General features: G+C 38.2%; 1 protein-coding gene across 16 annotated transcripts in view; it reads left to right on the top strand.

Moving 5' to 3' along the window:
- The window catches only part of RBFOX1 (RNA binding fox-1 homolog 1), a 2,121,844-nt gene that overhangs the window by 2,001,875 nt on the left and 101,643 nt on the right, over positions 1-18,326 (top strand). For all 16 annotated transcript variants that reach the window (XM_053929075.2, XM_053929061.2, XM_053929098.2 and 13 more), the window contains 3 exons: positions 6,089-6,181; positions 7,880-7,940; positions 15,624-15,677. In XM_053929075.2, coding sequence (XP_053785050.1) covers positions 6,089-6,181; positions 7,880-7,940; positions 15,624-15,677 — 208 coding nt within the window. The remainder of the gene's footprint in view (positions 1-6,088; positions 6,182-7,879; positions 7,941-15,623; positions 15,678-18,326) is intronic.

Here is an 18,326-nt window from a genome sequence, read left to right on the forward strand (position 1 = left end):
TTAGGGACTTACTAGAATGCAAATTCTCAGGGTCCAAACCAGATCTACTGGCTCAGAAACTCCGAAATTGGGGCCCAGTCATCTGTGGTTTAGCAAAGCTCCCAGGCCAATTTTTAAAGTTATAAACACCATGTCTTCTTGTTATAGGCAATAGCCAACATTTCATCTGAATGCATAATGCCCCTTTGCCTTCTGGTGTTCTGTGCTTGCTGAAATGTCTGCTTTCCACCTGCACCCACAGAAAACTCAAGAACCCCATGAGAATCTCCTTGAGGAAAACAGCCATAGCAGCAGATACTGGGTGATAACAGAGGATGATGCTGTAAAAAACTCATATTGACCTCAGCAACCACATTGAGAACAATTTCAGTAACTGTGCCTTGTTTCCAAGTACCATTCCTCGGTCATCAGGAAGTTTAAGCTCCCTTCTCAAATGGGGAAAGTGGATATTAAGAGAAAGTGCTTACCTGATACAGAGAGATACTGATTTTAGCCCCATGACTCTCCTTACACAGATGACTTGGGACAAGTCAGTATCCAGGAGGGTTACTTGGAAGAACTGGTTTTACCTAAGGTGGCAAGTGCCAGCCTCTTGGGTATAGTAACCACGTCTTCCCCACATAGCAAACATTTTAAATTTAGTATTCCTTGGACAGTCTTTACCCCTCCCTCCTAAGCAGATATTGTATTAACCGAATAAGATAATGCTGATTGAATTGAGGGAAGAAAATTCCAGTATTCTCTTCTCCACAGCCAAAATGATGTTGTGATATGCCAGATGAGTTAAAAAAAATAATCCATTATAGTCTCTATAATGTTCTAGTTTAAGGATCACTGTTACTCTATAATTTCCGATATTTTATAGTCGTTCTTGTAATGTGTTAGTGGTTTGACCTGCAGGCTACGGAAGAAAGAAGTTAACTCTCTTTCTGCTTCTTGTATAAAAACTATTACAGGGACTATTTCTATACCTGCAGAGCCAGGTGCATGAAGTAAAAAATGTTCCCAGTCTAATCCTTTCACTCAGGCCTGATGTATTCTGGGCAAAGTTATAGATGAGGACCTGAAATGTTGGCCAGCTTTCTTCTAATCTAAATCTGTAGCTTCCCCACTTTTAAAGTTTTTTTTAAAATTTTTATTTAATTTATATTTTGTTTTGTAACTTTTCCTAGTTGGAGAAAGCTATTTGACTCCTTTTGAGAGCTGTTTTGGAACATTAGGAGAATTTCATTTGCTATTTTGAAAGTACAATGGCAGTGCTATTTTTAAGACTTCTTCCGTCATATCCATGATTAGCCTGTCTCTGGGGCTTTAGGAATAAGACCACTTGAGTTTGCTTCATCCAGAGACTGACTTTGTGAAGTCGCTTTAAAAAAAATTGGAAACATAAAAAATAACCTCTTTCTCTGTGGGTATGCTGCCTCTCAAAGAACCCGTCTGGTCTTGCAGGTGTTGAGGCTGACTGTTTAGGTACGAGTGTCATAGAGACAGTCCATTTGGGATCTGCTAAATGGGGGCAGCGGCTCATCCAGGGATATTTTTCATACTTGACATTATCCTTTATGGGAAAGGGCCTATTTAAAGGAACATTTCCATTTTAATGGCTGAAAATCCTGAATGCTGTTATGACCTCATTTTTATCATTTGGTGCTGGAGATGCTGCCAGTAAGCGGGTGGGCCCTTGAATCAAACTACTAACAGTCCCCAAGACAGGTCACTTAGTGCTAAGCGAGTATGACTTTGTGTTCCATGGGTGTTCGAGGGTATGTGTCTGTGTATGTACATATACACCTATACCTACACAAGCAGTATCTATCTATCTATCTATCTATCTATCTATCTATCTATTATCCTAGGAATGTGTAACATAAATAACTCACTCATGTATGGATGATAATTATACGAGGAAACCACATTTTACAAAGATATGCCAGACTCTGAAAATGGAAATTAGTTAGCACTTAGGGGTGAGAGGTCTTGTAATTCATTTTTCCTTTTAGGAGATTTAACCCCTGGCTGGTGTGGCTCAGTGGATTGAGTATTGACCTGCAAACTGAAAGGAGATTTAAAAATATTTTGTTTAGTTATGAAATGTTTTGTTTGGGGATACAGCCAAATATAGCTACTTTTAATCTTCCTAGGAAATATACAGGCTGCCCGTAGATTCAATAGATACCTACAAGCATGAGTTGTGTTCACGGTACCAGACAGGGAATCAGCCATGAGCGAGGCAGGAGAGCCGTCATCCTCCCATATTTTCCTGAGTAGCAGGAAGACAAACCACTGCCGTACAGTATGCTATATTCTGTGACGAATGAGAGACTGCCGGGACTCCAAGCAGGCAGACCAATGTTGCTAGAAGGTGGTAAGCCTTCTGGGAAGATGGGCATGAAAGCTGAAGGAGAAGGATGGGTAAGAATTCCCCAGGGAAGGTGGCCTTCCAAAGAGAAGGAGGTGCCTGTACAAAGGTTATTGAGAAGAAGCAAGATGTGAAGCTCTTTATTCCACAGTAAAATGAACCTTCAGACTCTTATCAGTGGCTACCCTTGTTACAGATAGCAGTCCTCTGCACCAGAAACTAGAAGGATTGGATTTTCACGTAAGATGAAAAATCAGTGTACCCACCCATCCTGGGTGCTTCAGAGCCTTCGTGTAAGATATAAAATGTGTTGCATACTGCAAAAAAAGAAAGTTATCAACTTAAACTTATGCTACAAGACCAAAGTAGAAAAATAACTAGGGTACGGGAAGGTCAGAATTCAGGATTCACAGAAAGTTTTAAAAATAATAAAGCTGCACTGATCTGGCAGTCTCTCTTAGAGTCGCAATTATCTGGCCTATTGATTGGGCCTTCCCATGATGGGGCAGCACATGCCACCAATCCCCTTCTCCTTCAGCACTGTGCCTTCTTCATGCGGCCCCATGCACTCTTGATCTCTAAGGGGTTACTCATGAGCTTCACACTCAGTTTCAGGCCAGGTCCAGAATGTGCTTCTTTTGTTCCCCTTTTTAAGACTGAGATAAAAATATTCAGAGTATTTTTAAGAACTGCAAGATGCTGTTTCCTTGAGATAGAATTCAGACCCTGAGGCAGGTCAAAAGAAACAAGCTCAGCACCAGCTTTCAGCATTGCCTGGTACCTGTGCTTGATGGAGAGGGTACCTGAAAATGACCGGGGGATGGTCTCCCTGTTTATAGTGTAGTTACCTAGGTGAGAATTCTGGCGGTCATCTGACCCAGGAGGACTTATCGCTTCTTGTCTGGGTGGGACATATGATGTTCTAATGGAGCAGGTAGGAAAGTCCCTTGGATATTTGGGGGACTGCTTCTGGAGCAAGCTGTTCTTGAACCCAACTTTGCCCAATCTCAACTTATCATCTCAGCAGTTTGAAAAGAGAAGTATTGAGTAGCTCAAAGAGAGAGAGAGAGAGAAGTTTAGCAGAAAATAATGAGAGTAACAATAATAATAAAAATAATCAGTGCACTGCCATTACTTCAAAACAAGGGAAGGACTTGAGAACGGTATGGAGCCTTTCTTTGTAGTTTATGAACTTTCTTTGGGATTCAAAATATATTTCCATCTCCACCTTTATTTCTTCCTGGCATGCATAATGCAGATTTTAGGTGAGGATGGTTTACCTTGGGTTCAGGCTAGATTCATGGTAACTCGGTTCTTTGGGATGATGCTCTAGACAGGTGGGTTGAATGTTCAATTTCACCTGACCACATTCTTCCTGCCCTGTGGTGATAATGACTGCTAGTGCCCACAGACACCAATCATGCTACCAAGTCCTCATCCATGAGACTTGGATTATGAAGTTTTCCTTCCTTGCCAACTGAGAGAATTGCCCCTGATGCAGCCAGAGTCCTGGTTTCCTTTATTTATTATTAAATGTATGGTGGCATGGCTACAGATGCTAGGGAATTTGGGTTATAGGTGAGGAAGAGAACATTGCTATGTGATTTTGGTTGTACTCCTACATATAAGATCCAAATAACCCTGTCAGATAGATACTAACCCCCCAAAATGCACCCCAGTCTGTAGGTTGCTCTGTAGAAATCGGCAATACAATATTCTACTTCATATAAAGAACCAAAGCCGTCTTTTGATGGTGCTTAGTGATGTGAGAGGCCATGGAAATCCAATGGCTGAACAACACAGGAGCTTTTTCAACAGATTTCTGGGCTCCCCTTGGGGATTCTGATCTGGTAGATATGTGGCAGGGCTTGGCATCTAAGTGTTGAATATGCTCCCAGTTTCTTCTGATGTGCAACTAAGTTTGGGACCCACTAGCCAAGCAGCAGGGGCATCAAAGAGAGCAAAACTCCCCAAATTATGTCATTTGCTCATTGAAGAGCTGCAACCTCAAAACGATTCTGTTAGCAAGTAATCATATTTGAGAATTGAATATTGGTATGCCACCTAAATAGAGCCCAGCTGTTATGGAGCATATGATCTTATATTAATCAAGTATTTCAGATATTTGATCACAGACCCCTCGCCGTGGAAAATATTGTGAAAGGTAATTCAGTCCAGCCTCCCAAATTAAATAAACTTATTTTCTTTTTTCACTATGGTATCCTGTCAAGGAGTCATCCACTCTAGCTGAAATCCATTCACAGCTGGCGTCTGTCTTCTATTGATGATTCCATGTTAGTACTGGAAAGTCGTCTGTTAGGCAGACCATTTAGCATGCTTCTCAAACACCCTGAGCTTCGCAGAACACTTTAGAGACCCAGTGAGTGATGGGGAGTTAACATTCGCTGGTTATGACTACCTGTTACTTATAATTACTATTATATTAGTGAAATGGAATATCTTCCTGCCCCCAACAAAGCTCAAAGCAAGCATTTACCCTTACCCAAAGTTCAGACATCCCCACACACGGCATTCTTTCACCCAGCTTACACCATGGAAACCAGAACAAGCTGGGCAAATTTACACTGGAAGTGTTTCAAAAGGTTGGTGTATATCTCTGAACAAGATGCACACATATTTTTAGGGGTTTTAAAAATAATGTGTTGTATTTTCTGTACTCTTCTTAGGCACAGTGTCAGTGAAGAAAAAAAGATGGATTTTGACAATGTGACGTTTAGTGGGGTTGTTTATGAGGCTGAAATATTAACACAAAATATGCCAGTGATGAAGTCAAGGGTCTATGTATCATCTGTCAGTGGCAGAGGAAGTGCCCAGAGTGTTATTGTGAATAGAAGTCTATTAACAAAGCTTCTTTATTTTCTACCTGTTGAAATGACAAATGAGTACCAGCATAACGTGTTAGAACATTACAATGTGTTTACTCATTTCCCTTTTTGGTTAATAAAGTAGTCTGCAAAGATGACAAACTTAGAAGCATGTGTGTTATTTTTGGTGGGGGAGGGAGGAAGTATTAATACAAAAAAAGGTATTTGAACTGTTTGCATTATTGATCAACTGATGTTTATTTCTATTCATTTCATGTGATTATTTTGTTTATTAGATCTAAGAGGTTAAGATTTATTATAAAAAAGGTCTTTCCTTTTTTAGGCTTCTAATTTTTATTTTGAGAAGTAAAGGCTGTAGAATTGATCAATTTGAATAACCCTAAAACTGCATGAAGAAGAGATGTTCTTAAAACCACACGGCATGACTCTGTAGGCAATGTTAGAAGATTTTGGCATTCATTGTTGAATTTCGTGCACACATTTTATTTTATTTTACTCTTAATTTGCATGTCAAGAAAGTGGTTCCCTTTTTTTCCTCATTATTTCATTTTATTCTCTGTGAAGACACTGTAAATTTTTTTATCTCATTTTCTTTCTGTTAGATTTATTTTCTTCTGTAGTGACGTTTAGAAAGGTATTTTGGGTATCATTCTTTGAATTCTTCAGGGGTTATAGCTAACTGGTGACAGAAAAAAAATTACCTTGTTCACATTTGTTGCTTACTGATTGCACATCTTAGTACTCTTATAATTTCTCTAATTTGCATGTTACAGAACGGAAGCCAGGACAAGACATAGAAATTAAAGCGAGAGAACATTACACAGTGGTCGTTGACTGAAATAATAATCTGCATGTTGTTTTCCCTTCTCCCTCCTGCATGCAGGGATTTGGTTTCGTAACTTTCGAAAATAGTGCCGATGCGGACAGGGCGAGGGAGAAATTACACGGCACCGTGGTAGAGGGCCGTAAAATCGAGGTGCATGTTCAAAATATTTTCCTTTACATCTTTTTGATAAATGTCTGCTTCACGCTCATTCGTTGTTTCAGATGCATCATTGTGTCTTGTATGTGACCCTGTTCCCTTCTCATTGTTTATATATATATATATATATTTATATTTATATATAAAAAGGAAAACTGGCCTTACTTTTTCTTTTCATTTTATTTTTATTATGTTATTCTTATTACTGCTGAAAGGTGGATGGCAAACGTGAGACAAAAAAAGGTTAATCTGAAAGTTTTTTGTTTTTATTTAATTTTTTTTTTATTTTCCATGTTTTAAGAGTCAATGGGTGCAGTAGGTTCCAAACAGTGGAGAGAGTGTTACAAAACAAAACAAAATACAGAGCAGTTTTTTTTTCTTTTCTTTTCCTTTCCACTGCAGGGTTGACGAGGGATCCACAGTGGTGTGCAAATTAAGCCAAATTGTGAAAGAAGTAGCATTCAAAAGACCAATTGTTTTTTTAAAAAAAATGAGAGGTTTTGTCCTTAAACCTTTCATTTTTTTTAAGAAGCCAGTTTGAACCTTTATACACTTTTGATAATAAAGTGAATAAGCAAACAGGATTTCCTGTGCAATATCTGGTCCCTCTTCACTGATAAGATAAACTAAAATTCCAGTACTCAGAATCTCCTCCTTCTACCACTGGATCTCCCTCAACGTGGCCACAGGATCATATTTGTTAAAACTTAAAAAAAATACCAGTTATGAATGCTTTAGTCTTTGGAGTAAGATGTTGCATATTTTGCCTTTCATTTTCCCCCTCGACGATAACGCTTAGGCCCCTCACCAAACTCTCAGTAACCATGGTAACTGTATACAAACCCATGCTGGCGATGGCGGTGAATGGTAAGTGGTGAAGTCCATCTGCCGTTACACGTATTAGTGCTGATATATCTATATACATATATATACCACGTGAATTTTTTGACTTGTTGTATTAAGTTTTCTTGATGCTCTATTTTTTTGGATATTGGTACGCCTGTAATTGAGTGTACGTTCTAAGCTAGCCTGGGAGGCACTGACTGGATTGAGACATGACCGGTGCACATCTTACTCAGATCGTTAACTCCATATTGTGTTAAACAATGCACCCTCTCTTTTATCCTTTTGTTAGCTGTGACTTTAAAGCTTGAATGATTTTGTTAATTCTTGCGATGTAAAAGGCTCTTGTTCCAAGTGTTGAATGCTAGATGTTGCTTTCCCAATGGTTCTTCCCCCTGAAGTGTTGCACACGGCTAAAACTTGTTTGTCCCTTTTTTTGACATTTATGTTCCCTTGTACCTTGTCTCTCCCTTCTTCTACTCCACTGCATGTTCCTTCATATGGACTTTATTTTATGTTTAAAAAATATTGTTTCTGTGTTACCATGGAGTACACGCATGCTTTTAAGTCTTCAATTATGCAGTTTCTTTTAATTTGCTTTTACTGTCTCCTTATTAAACTTTTAAATGATATGACATTGCTTTATTGAAATGATTTGTAAGTTAAAATGGTTATGAAGTAAATGTAATTATAAAAATGTATGATTCTGTTGTGCACCTACTGCCTTTTATAAATTAAAATGCATTTTAGTTTTTTTTTAATAAGTAATCACAGTCATAATGCATGCAACTAATTGAACTGTGGGCTGACCCCAGAATACATGCTCATTTGAGTTTTCTGTGTACATAGGTAAATAATGCCACAGCACGTGTAATGACAAATAAAAAGACTGTCAACCCTTACACAAATGGTAAGTACACGTTGGCCTCTTACAAGAAATCGCCTCTGCCTCTTAATCTATTAAGTAATTTAACTAGGGAATCTGTTTCAACAAGCCATATTTGCCTTAGCATGGCGACTGCTGCCCTGCTACAGTGAACCACCTGAATCAATAAGATAATTTTCACAACAGAGGTGGGTTTAGTTTTCAGGTTAACTGTGCACGCCCTTCTTCCAGTCTCTCTAGGATAATCCCCACTTGGGGGTGAGATACAGTCATTATTTGGGAATTAGTTGGGTAATTTAATTTGTTGTTATGATAGCAAGTTGAAGGAGAATGGAGGTGTTTTTTTTTAACCACCGCCTCCTCACTGATCACTAATCATACCTGGATGTGTGGCTGCAGAATTCGGTTCCTCTCTTGAGTCATCTTGGCAAGTGGCTTGGAGGGCGCCTCACGATGAGCTCTGTGGTGACAGCAGAATGTGTGAGTGCGTTATTTCTTACTCTCTGGGTTGCCCAGTGTCAGTGACCCCTCAGGGCAATTCATTTCAGCCCTTCCTAACCAAGAAGTTGTCACGACACTCCCCACACTATGAATTCATATATGACATGAATTCATACACACACCCACATATATATATAAAGAGTCATGAAAAATGTTCAAACATGTTGATTCTTTAATCCTCCTCAGGGTAAATCTGTAAGATATATAGGGAGAATAATAGCTGCTGATATGCTGATCACATACTTCACTGTACCAAAAATTGTAAAGAAAGTAAGGCACTATTAAGAAGTCTATGTGCTTAGTGGAATATTACACCCATTAAAATGAGCAGAGTAAAGACTGAAAGAGCCCCATAATGAATGGAAAATTTTCAAATTAAAAATTATATGTATAACATGATTTGAACTAAATTATGATGGGAATTATACCAAAATGCTAATGGTTGAGTTGAATCGTGAGACTGAAAGATATTTTTTCTTTGTTTTATAGGTCTTTAAGAATAATATAATTTTATTACTGTCTAAGGGGAAAGTATTGAATTTTCCATTTTTAACATTTTAATTATATATAAAACATGGAAATATAGAATCATTTGCAAAAAGAAAGAAACATTAAAGACGAAATATATTTTGAATAACTCCACAGCCAACTTAATTTCCTATCTCCCTCCTTAGAGGATGCCACTATTACAGATCATTGTCTATACTTTTATTTTGTATTGTATGCATATGTGTGGAGTAAGTATTTGTTTACAGCATTGGCACTATTGTATACATGCTTTTTATATAAATAGTGTCATGGTGGACAACTAGATCATTTTTAATTGGCTTTCATAAATCCATATGTTCTTTCAATGTTAATACATATAGACCAAGTGCATCTTTTTTAGTAGTTATGAAATATTCCATACATGGCTATATGGATTTATTCTGACTTTTCATACTGATTGATTTAAGTTTGCTTTTTCTTTATAATCATTACCATTCAGTAGTTTTATCCTTGTTTTTCTTCTTTTTTGTGCCAGTGGCTGCCAATCTGGCTAAATCAGTTTGTTCTTATTTTTAAAAGGGGCACCATTAAAGAAAGATATGTCTCAATATAATAGGGCTCTAAGCTGAAAGACCAGAAGAATTGTTTATTCTGCTGACCCATTTTCTCAGCTCCAACAACCCAAGACATAGCCTTAAATGGAATAGAAAAATTTCACAACAGACTTTGGATGCCCAGTGCTGAAATGAAGCCACCTCTGACTTATGTGTCATGAAGCCTTTCTACTTGGGTAAAATGACAGCTCTGCAACTTGCCAGAGTTAGTATGTGATGACATCACCCTGACTATTGGGCAGTTTTAAAAGTTATAAACCAGTAAGCGTGTGGCGTGTGGGTGTGCATGTTTTCATGCATATGCATGGGTGCTCATGTGTCCTGTGTATGAGAGAAAATGAAGTAGGGAAGCTCAGTATTATTCCTTAAGCCATATGTATGCGTATTTATTTTAAAGAAAGAGTTATTGATCAATGTCATACCCAGGGGCTGAAAACTGGACCTGTGGGATTTTGCACACAATTCAAAGCACATTCATTAATAGCCAACATTTCTGGAATACTAACTGTATAATGTTTTGTCAAGCATAATAAATACCCTGGGCCCACATGAAATTCTGTGAAGAGGAAAAGTGATTCCTATTTTAAAGGTGCAAACACTGAGGCTAGAAAAGAAGTTATTAGTGAAGTCATTTGCTTTTGTTATAAAGTAACAGGATCTCCTGCCCAGGCCCGCATGTGTGTGTGTGTGTGTGTGTGTGTGTGTGTGTGTGTGTGACTTTCCCTCTCATCTTACAGAACTGCACTCAAATAGCAACCGGCTACAATAACAAAAACGTTTTTAAATGTGGACCCCAACTTCCTGCCAGGTGTTGGCATAAACACCCCACATCCCATTCCAGGTAGCCATGCATTTCATTCTTAGTTTCCAGAAATGAGCCATGTGAGTCTCTCATCCATGTGTCTGAAAGAGGCCACTCAGAAGCTTATCCTGATGCAGGGACTGAGTATGGTACCTAAGGGGTCAATGGACAGTCAGTCATAAAAGAACTGACTTGAAAAATCAAATGTAAATCCTAATTAAATAAAAGCAGTTGGAGTTCTCAGAAACTTTTGGTATTTAAAAAAAGCAGTTCTCAAAGCTCTTCTAATTTTTAGTTCATGAGCATCATCACTACAAAGACATTTTCTGATAAGTTGCAATAAAACTTAACTGAAAAAAGACAGAGACCCTCTGAGATCTTTAACAAGACTGATTATACCAAGAAGGGATATTATCACCATACACACAGCAAAAAGAAAGTGGTAACTGTGTGAGATGATGGATATATTAATTAGCTTGAGTGTGGCACATACTTTACAAAGTCCATGTATATTATATCAACAAGTTGCACACCTTTAATATGTACTACTTTTAGTTATCAATTGTACCTCAATGAAGCTGAAAGAAGAGAGAAAAGTTAGGACAAATAAGTCACATTAAAATGAGAAAATTAAGTGAGATTCATTAGCTATCTAATTCATTCTCAAAAATCATAAAACTTACACCTCAGCAAAATTATATATTACTAGAGTCATCATTTTGAGGTCATCTGCAAATGGTGAAATATAACTATCGATGTCAACATCATAGTTTTGCATTCCTTCAGTCATGGATCCAACAAAAGTTTGAGTAGCTGCAGAGGTTTCAGTGATTAATAAGATTGGCTGTGGGATGGAGGACCACAGTTAGTGCTATCATGGAGAATGTGGATTCTATTTTCCAGGACATTTTAACTGGGCTGTAAGAGAAGACTATAGAATAATGTATAGGGATTTGGAAATCCCATCAGAAAGCTCCACAAAGAGAAAATTGGGCTACTTCTATACTGCTGATTTTTCCTGAGAATTCCAAAACTCAGAGAGGAGTTGGGGTTTACTATGCTCATTGGAGATCAAGTGTTTGCTCTGCAAAAAAAAGTTGGGAAACAGATTCTTAGGGATTTCCTGGATGTTGGAGAAGTGTGGGTGTAAGATGGAGCTCTTTTATTTTCTTAAGGATCTTAAGAAGACTAAAAACTGGACAAAGAGAGCCCATACTATATAAAGAGGTCGATTTTGTATCAGCTCTGCCTTTGAACAATAGGCGAGTTGTTTAAACTCTCCACACATCACTTTTCTCAAGTGGGAATTGCAGACACAATAAGTCCTCCTACATAGAATATTTGTCACCATTATGGGAGATAAAAGTTCTCAACACAGTGCCAGAGTACACAGTGCCCTAAAAACTTAATTATATAATAATCTCAATAATAAATAGCCATCTTGTTCTTCTTTTGCTATAGGTAGTAAGTTGAATTCTGACAGACATGCCAGTTTAAGGATCAAATATTCAAATGTCAGGGGAGGCTGGACAGCTAAAATAAATGAGCAAACAGAGAAGGTCTGATAAACTCTGTCTTTTTAGACTACCTTTCATTTACATACTGGGAAAAGCAAGGTATTTCTCTACCAGAAGAACAAACAGCATGGGGTAACCATAAAAGATTGCTGACATTTAGTCTGCAAGCCAGCCACACAACAGGGAGTAATGGTGACTGTGACTAACTGGGAGTTTAATGGGGTGGGCTCTGATCACCCCCAAGCAGTCTAAAGTTGCCATTTCTACTAATGTTTCAAGAGAAGCAAAAATCCTGTATTTCAGATGAAATCTAAATGTTGACAAGAAACATATGTGGCTAAATAAATTAATTAATTAAATACTGAGTGAACCAAACACAACCTGCCACTAACTTTTCATTTTGGGCATTGCTCTGTGCACCATTTCAATGACCCAACCCCTGGCACCCTCAGTACATGTCTTCAGAAAATATTAGCATGCAGCTTCAGAAACCACTGTGGTGTATTTAAGGGTACATTGTTAAAAGTGTTTCTTCAATATCTAACCCAATAAAGCCCTAGTGAAGGTCTGTGCAGGTGTTTGTGTGCGTGTGCACATCCAGACTTGCCTTTTAACACCTCATAGAGCCAGAATTAATACCAGGGATCTTGGCCAATGTTTTTATAGAAAGCTGGCCGATGACCTTTGAGAAGCTAAATTTGGGGATGGGAGCACTGATTTTGATGCAGCCCCTCCAGGCCCAGCCACAGAGGGTTTTTTTAAAGAACTCCTGTGTCTGATATGGAGAAAGACCCCCACGTGTCTGTTCTGTGCTCCACTGCCTTGTTTTATGGGGGGGCCCGGGAGGCCTGGAGCAGTGGGCTTTATCAGCTGTTCTCCTTTTGTTGTAAGCCTCATTGTTCAGTTTAATGTCCTTGATCAAAATCTGTGAATTTGTAGGGCCTGGGGATGTACACAAACTGCCTGAGAAATTAAAACTGGGATCATTTTGTCCGTCTTCCTGACAGTGCAGGCTCCTGTCTCCAGCAGGGTTATCCCAAGGGTCTCTTCCAGGTACTAGATGGAGTCACAGGGACTAGAATTCTATTTGCATGTAATTTGCATACATTTACATAAGCCTGCCTGAGCTCTGTAAGTCTTAACAGAAGTGATTTTCAAGGGCTGTATTCTTATTGCCTTTCTCTTGAAGACAGTCACCCCTAATGGGGTCCTTCTTTATTAGATGTATATCAGGAAGCAGGTCATTGGAGGTTGGAAGAAGATAGAATCCTAGCCAAAAGGAAATGAGTCAGTCTATTAGAAAAAGCTTTATATTCCTTCAGTTCCTTTAGAGCAAAACTAAGTAAATATTTATGGAGCACCGACTTTTCACCAAATGCAGTTTTAGTTGCTGGGAATTCACATTGGATGGCAGACCTACTCACTTTATCATTAATTTTAATAAAGGAGACGGTAATAAAAACAATTAAGAACAAGCAAAGAAAGAAAAAAGATAAACCCAGGTAGTGTTAACAGCTATACAGGAAACAAAACTGGGAACTGAATCAGGGAGTAGCTCAAAGGAGGGTGTGGCATTAAGTAGATTCTCCTGGTCAGACATTGGAGACCTAAATTACATCAGGTCAAAGATGTCAAGAGGGAGTGTAACAGTCTAGATAGATCGATGAAAAAGAGAGAAATTAGATGGACATAGATAGATAGAAATAGGAAAAAGGTTATTTGGCCCAAGGAAATGAGGAAGATGAAAGCATATGATAGAAACGTAATTTTTAGCCCATCTTAGATACCTCTTGAAAAATCTCTTTCTTTGGGAAAAATGAGAGACCATTGGTATAACCTATCTTTGACAGTTACATCAGAATTAATCGATGTGTCCACACTCAATGAATGGTGTGTTCTAGCTTTGTGTGCAAATTTAAGAGAGCTAATAAGGATGTATACAAGAAACAAAACTCTACTTGAGTAGTGTTTAAAAGACCCCTTCTCCACTACCAGAGAAAGGCAGGGCATAAGCAGGGTATAAGAGGGAAGAAGGGATAATAAATTAATCAATTAATAATTCATTTAATATAGCTCCATATAGATTTCTTTCACAAACTCTTGACTTCTATTAAGGAGTAGACAAAGAATGCTAAATATGTTTAGATAACCCTGTAGTTTTATTTTCAACTAGTTTGTTCCATTTTCTCTCAAATTTCAAATAATTCAAAATGTGGGCATTAGTTCCCAGCTCCTCATGAATTGGGCGTTTTCTTATTTGAGAATCAGTGGAATTTCAGTTGATCAAATTGAAGTCATTTATACCTTCATAGAAGACATATTCTGAAATGTTCGGGGTAATATTTATTTTTATATCACTATAGAAATTCCTATAACACAAGATGTGGTTAATATGAGAAAGGATGAAGTTGAAGAAACCATTGGGAAAATAGCTCTCAGAATTTCATGTCCTTTTCTATAGGTCTAAAACATGGCTAAGGATTTTTCAGTAATAAGCCTCCCAAGTAATTCAAAGACAACCCTCTGAAAAACTCCATCCTAAGAACATTATGGGGATGGTAAACCAGCAAGCTTATTAAAGTTGGAACAAAAAGTTTCATAGAAACCAAACATCTCAAAATATTCTAGAAAGTCCTTAGGTCCACCCAGAGCATATCTATTGAGATATTGAGCCTCATAGTGGATCGGTAGATAGTGGCTACTCTCATCTGTTCTTACAGGCATATCACTCAGGTCAGACATTGGGATGTCACACCTCTCCCTTCCAGAGAGAGCTCAGAGAGCTCTCATCAGAAATACCTTCCTGCACAACCCAACTTTCACCATTGCCTTTGCTCAGGGGCATTTATTAAAGGACCTCCAGTGTTGGACCCACAGCCCAAGGACACAGGTTTTCCACCTAAAGGCAGCACACTTGTCCTTCGTTCCCTTTCAGGAATTCCATAGAATGGATGTTTTCATAAAGACGTGCCAGCAAGAGCAGGAAATGATTGCCAAACCCTAAAACATGATCATTCTTCTGAGAACGTTCCCTAAATAATGCCCAATGAGTCTCTAATATGGGTAGTTTCTTGCTTTGCCAATGTTCTCCTATGCTTTTTACCTGAGTAAGAGTTTTTAAAGGTCCAGGATTTATTTCACAGAACTTTAGGAAAATTACAGGATTCTGTTCATCTTATATACAGGTTATTTGAAAGTTACCTTAGATATCATGCATTGATTAAAAATTGTTATGGTTCCTGCGAACAGTGAAATGTATTCCACACTAAATTTCTAATGGATAAATGTCATTTTCTATGGGGTTTAAAAAGCACTTTGGAATTCTAGTCTCTGGGTCATAATTACAAATGACAATTATCAGAATATGTTGCTGCAAAAAATTCTGTTCATGTGAGCTTTTAAACTTTTGTGACCCTAACACACAGAGACATGTTATGTATTATTTTAGTAGTGATCCATGAAAGAATAAAAAATGAAATTATTATAGTGGCTCTATAAAATATTGATATGGAAGAAAATTAATTACCACATCATTTGCAAAAGGTTCACCTATAGCTGGTCAGTAGCTTCCATACTATTAACTTGTCTAAGCTGAAAATTAAAGAAGGGAATAAATCTGTTTCCCTATATAGAGTTTTCAAATAATTTTTATACATGCCCAAGCTATATATTTTCTGAATTTTAAAATTAAGAAAAACAAACCCATTAGATCTGTAGTTAATTTGCAATGATATTAGTTGCTGAATCAAAGATGATATTAATGTTTTTGTATATCTGTTTCAAGGCTGGAAATTGAATCCAGTTGTGGGTGCAGTCTACAGTCCCGAATTCTATGCAGGTAAAGAATTTCTCTTTGCATGATGTCTTCTTGGTCTTTTCTGTATGTGCTTTGCCTGGCAATAAAGAATGACTATTGTTTAAAGAAACAAACAAACAAACAAACAAAAAACTAAACCAAGTAAGTCCTTATCCTAAGAAGTTCTAAGTGGTTTTTTTTGACAAAATCAAAAGTGTTTAAAATCCTTTCAAAAAAATAATGGGGGATCATGTAAATTTATGTGGAGTAAGCATAGAGCCATTGTTCCTAATGACATTTCCCATTGATTTTGCCTTTAAAACGTGTGGAAGCTTTGTTCAAGAGCAAATTGAACAAGTGTAGTGCTGTTCATGCCCATTTTATGTCAGTATACCTGGATGTGTTTTTTAGTCACACATTTCCATTTGGGGTTGCATTTTTTCCTTAGCAAAGCAGAGAACTGGACTACTTATTCCAATAACATGGCCAAGTCAAATTGACAAAAGAAAGACTGTTTAGAAAACTGGAGAAAACTAAGCTGCCTTTTTTCCCCCATTAATCAATTTCCCTTAGCAATTCCATTTCGCTCTGCTTTGCCTTCAATGATGTATCTCTCTTCACCCCTTCCCTGCCTACCCCACAACAACTACTTAGTTGGAAATCCACTGTCATAGAAACCTTGATCATCCAATTCAGAGAGGGAGTAACCCAGAAGTAACAGTGGCTGAGATTTTTGCTAGGCTTGGCCTGTCACTTCTGCCTGTTGTGTCCTTGGTGCACTACACCTTCGAACCTTAGTAGATTTGCCCCATGGATATTGAAAAGAGGTCTTTCCTGATGTGACCTTTATTTTTTAATAAAGAGAAAGAAATGACCAGTTGGTCTATCCAAGGGTTAAGTCATATCCCTTGCTTTTTCTCTTCTGGGATGCCTCACTGCTGCCATTGTCCTGCTACTAAGCACCCACCCTAGTGGATGACGGAAGAGCATAGGAAACTTAGACAGCTATTTAGCATAATAACCAACTTGATATTTAAAAAAAGGTAAATCTGGGAAAGCTCAATGTGCATTCTGGATTTTAGGTAGACAATGTTTGTAGTTGTTCTTCGTGTGTGAATTTTATCACAAGTCTGGGTTAAGTCCAAGGGCTCTATGACTGTGAAGTAGCAATGTTGACTCTTATGAGTGGGGAGAGACATAGCTATAAGGCTTCTCATGATCATATGGTGGAACCCATATCCTAACAGGATACCTACAGAGTGAGCAATGTGGATACTGCACCCAGGGTTCGAATCCTGGATCCCTAATTGCCAGCTGTGTGACTCTAGGCAAGTTACTTAACCTCTCTGTGCCTCAGTGTCTTCATCTGTAAAATGGGCGATGATAATAGAAATGAACTCACAGGTATTTATAAGAAGTACTTGGCTTAATATATGAAGAGTGTTTGGTGCTTTGCTGGCACCATCTAAATATTGGGTAAATAGAAATAAATAAGTTAATATCCCACCTCTTTGCCATAACAGGAAAGTTAACCGAAAGCTGATGCTGGGGAATTGTGAGTGTACCACTAGACTAGGAGATTCTCTTCTTATCTCATGAGAAAGGTAGTCCTTCCATTCTCAGTATATCCATTTGGGGGAAGTTAATTTCTGGGACCAGAGGTAAGGCAGTCTATTCAAGGGTCACAGATGTTTCTGGGGTACATCCTTGTCCAAAGCTGCAAAGAAATGAAATTGCCCAAAGGTATAAGGAGACTGTTGGACAGCACCTTCTGTGTACCTGCAGATGCTCCCCAGTGAAATGGAGTAGCTGGAGTAAAGAGGTGGCAGATTCTGTGTGTATGTGCGTGTACACATGTGTGTGCCTGCATGCCTGTGTGCACATTTTCTTCCCAAAATTATGGGTCAGGAACAAGAAGAGAGATGTCATCTGGTGGGGAGGTAGGGTATGAATGTGTGTATTAGAATAGAGTGAGGAAAGTGCATTTTCCCGGTCCCATGCAAAGTAGTTGAGCATTTTTGTCTCTGGCGATCAGGAAAACACCAAATATCTTTTTCACATGTGATTTCAAACCTACATGCATATCTGTGGGTGTTTAAGAGAACATTAAGACAGAAGAAACAATTCAGACTAACTTTTATGTACCAGACTAAATTAATCTGTGTAACTTTCAGGCAGTGATTTAATTTAGCCCTGGGCCCACCCTCAGCTGTTAAATTACTGGGCGACAGAGAAAGAATATTCTAGTTACAATAAGAGTCGATATGGGCCACGTACTTTCCATGGTCAGGCACTGTTCTAAGCACTGTACCTAAATTAATGTGTTTAAACCCGTGTGGCAATTTTCCAAGTGAGGAGACTGAGGTTGAAGGAGTTTGCATCATGGAACTAAGACTGCGTAACTGACAGGAAGCCAGCTAGAATTTGGAACCAAGAGGCTGGGTTCTTTACAGCCAGGTCATACAGCTGTCTTATCTTTTATGAATATTAAGTCATAATTCTTACTGACTCTGCCCTCTAATAGTGGACCATACATCTAGACCGTCAAATTAAAGAAGAAAAGGAAGTAACATAATCATTTTGGATTATTTTCACCACGAACACCATGTTGAGACATGCTTTCTAGTTGTGTCAGGGGAAGCTTTACAGAGTTTGAGCAACCAAATAATTATTTCTATGACTTGTTCCAAA

The sequence above is a fragment of the Desmodus rotundus genome, chromosome 1 (genome assembly GCF_022682495.2).
Source record: "Desmodus rotundus isolate HL8 chromosome 1, HLdesRot8A.1, whole genome shotgun sequence".
Classification (NCBI taxonomy): Eukaryota; Metazoa; Chordata; class Mammalia; order Chiroptera; family Phyllostomidae; genus Desmodus; species Desmodus rotundus.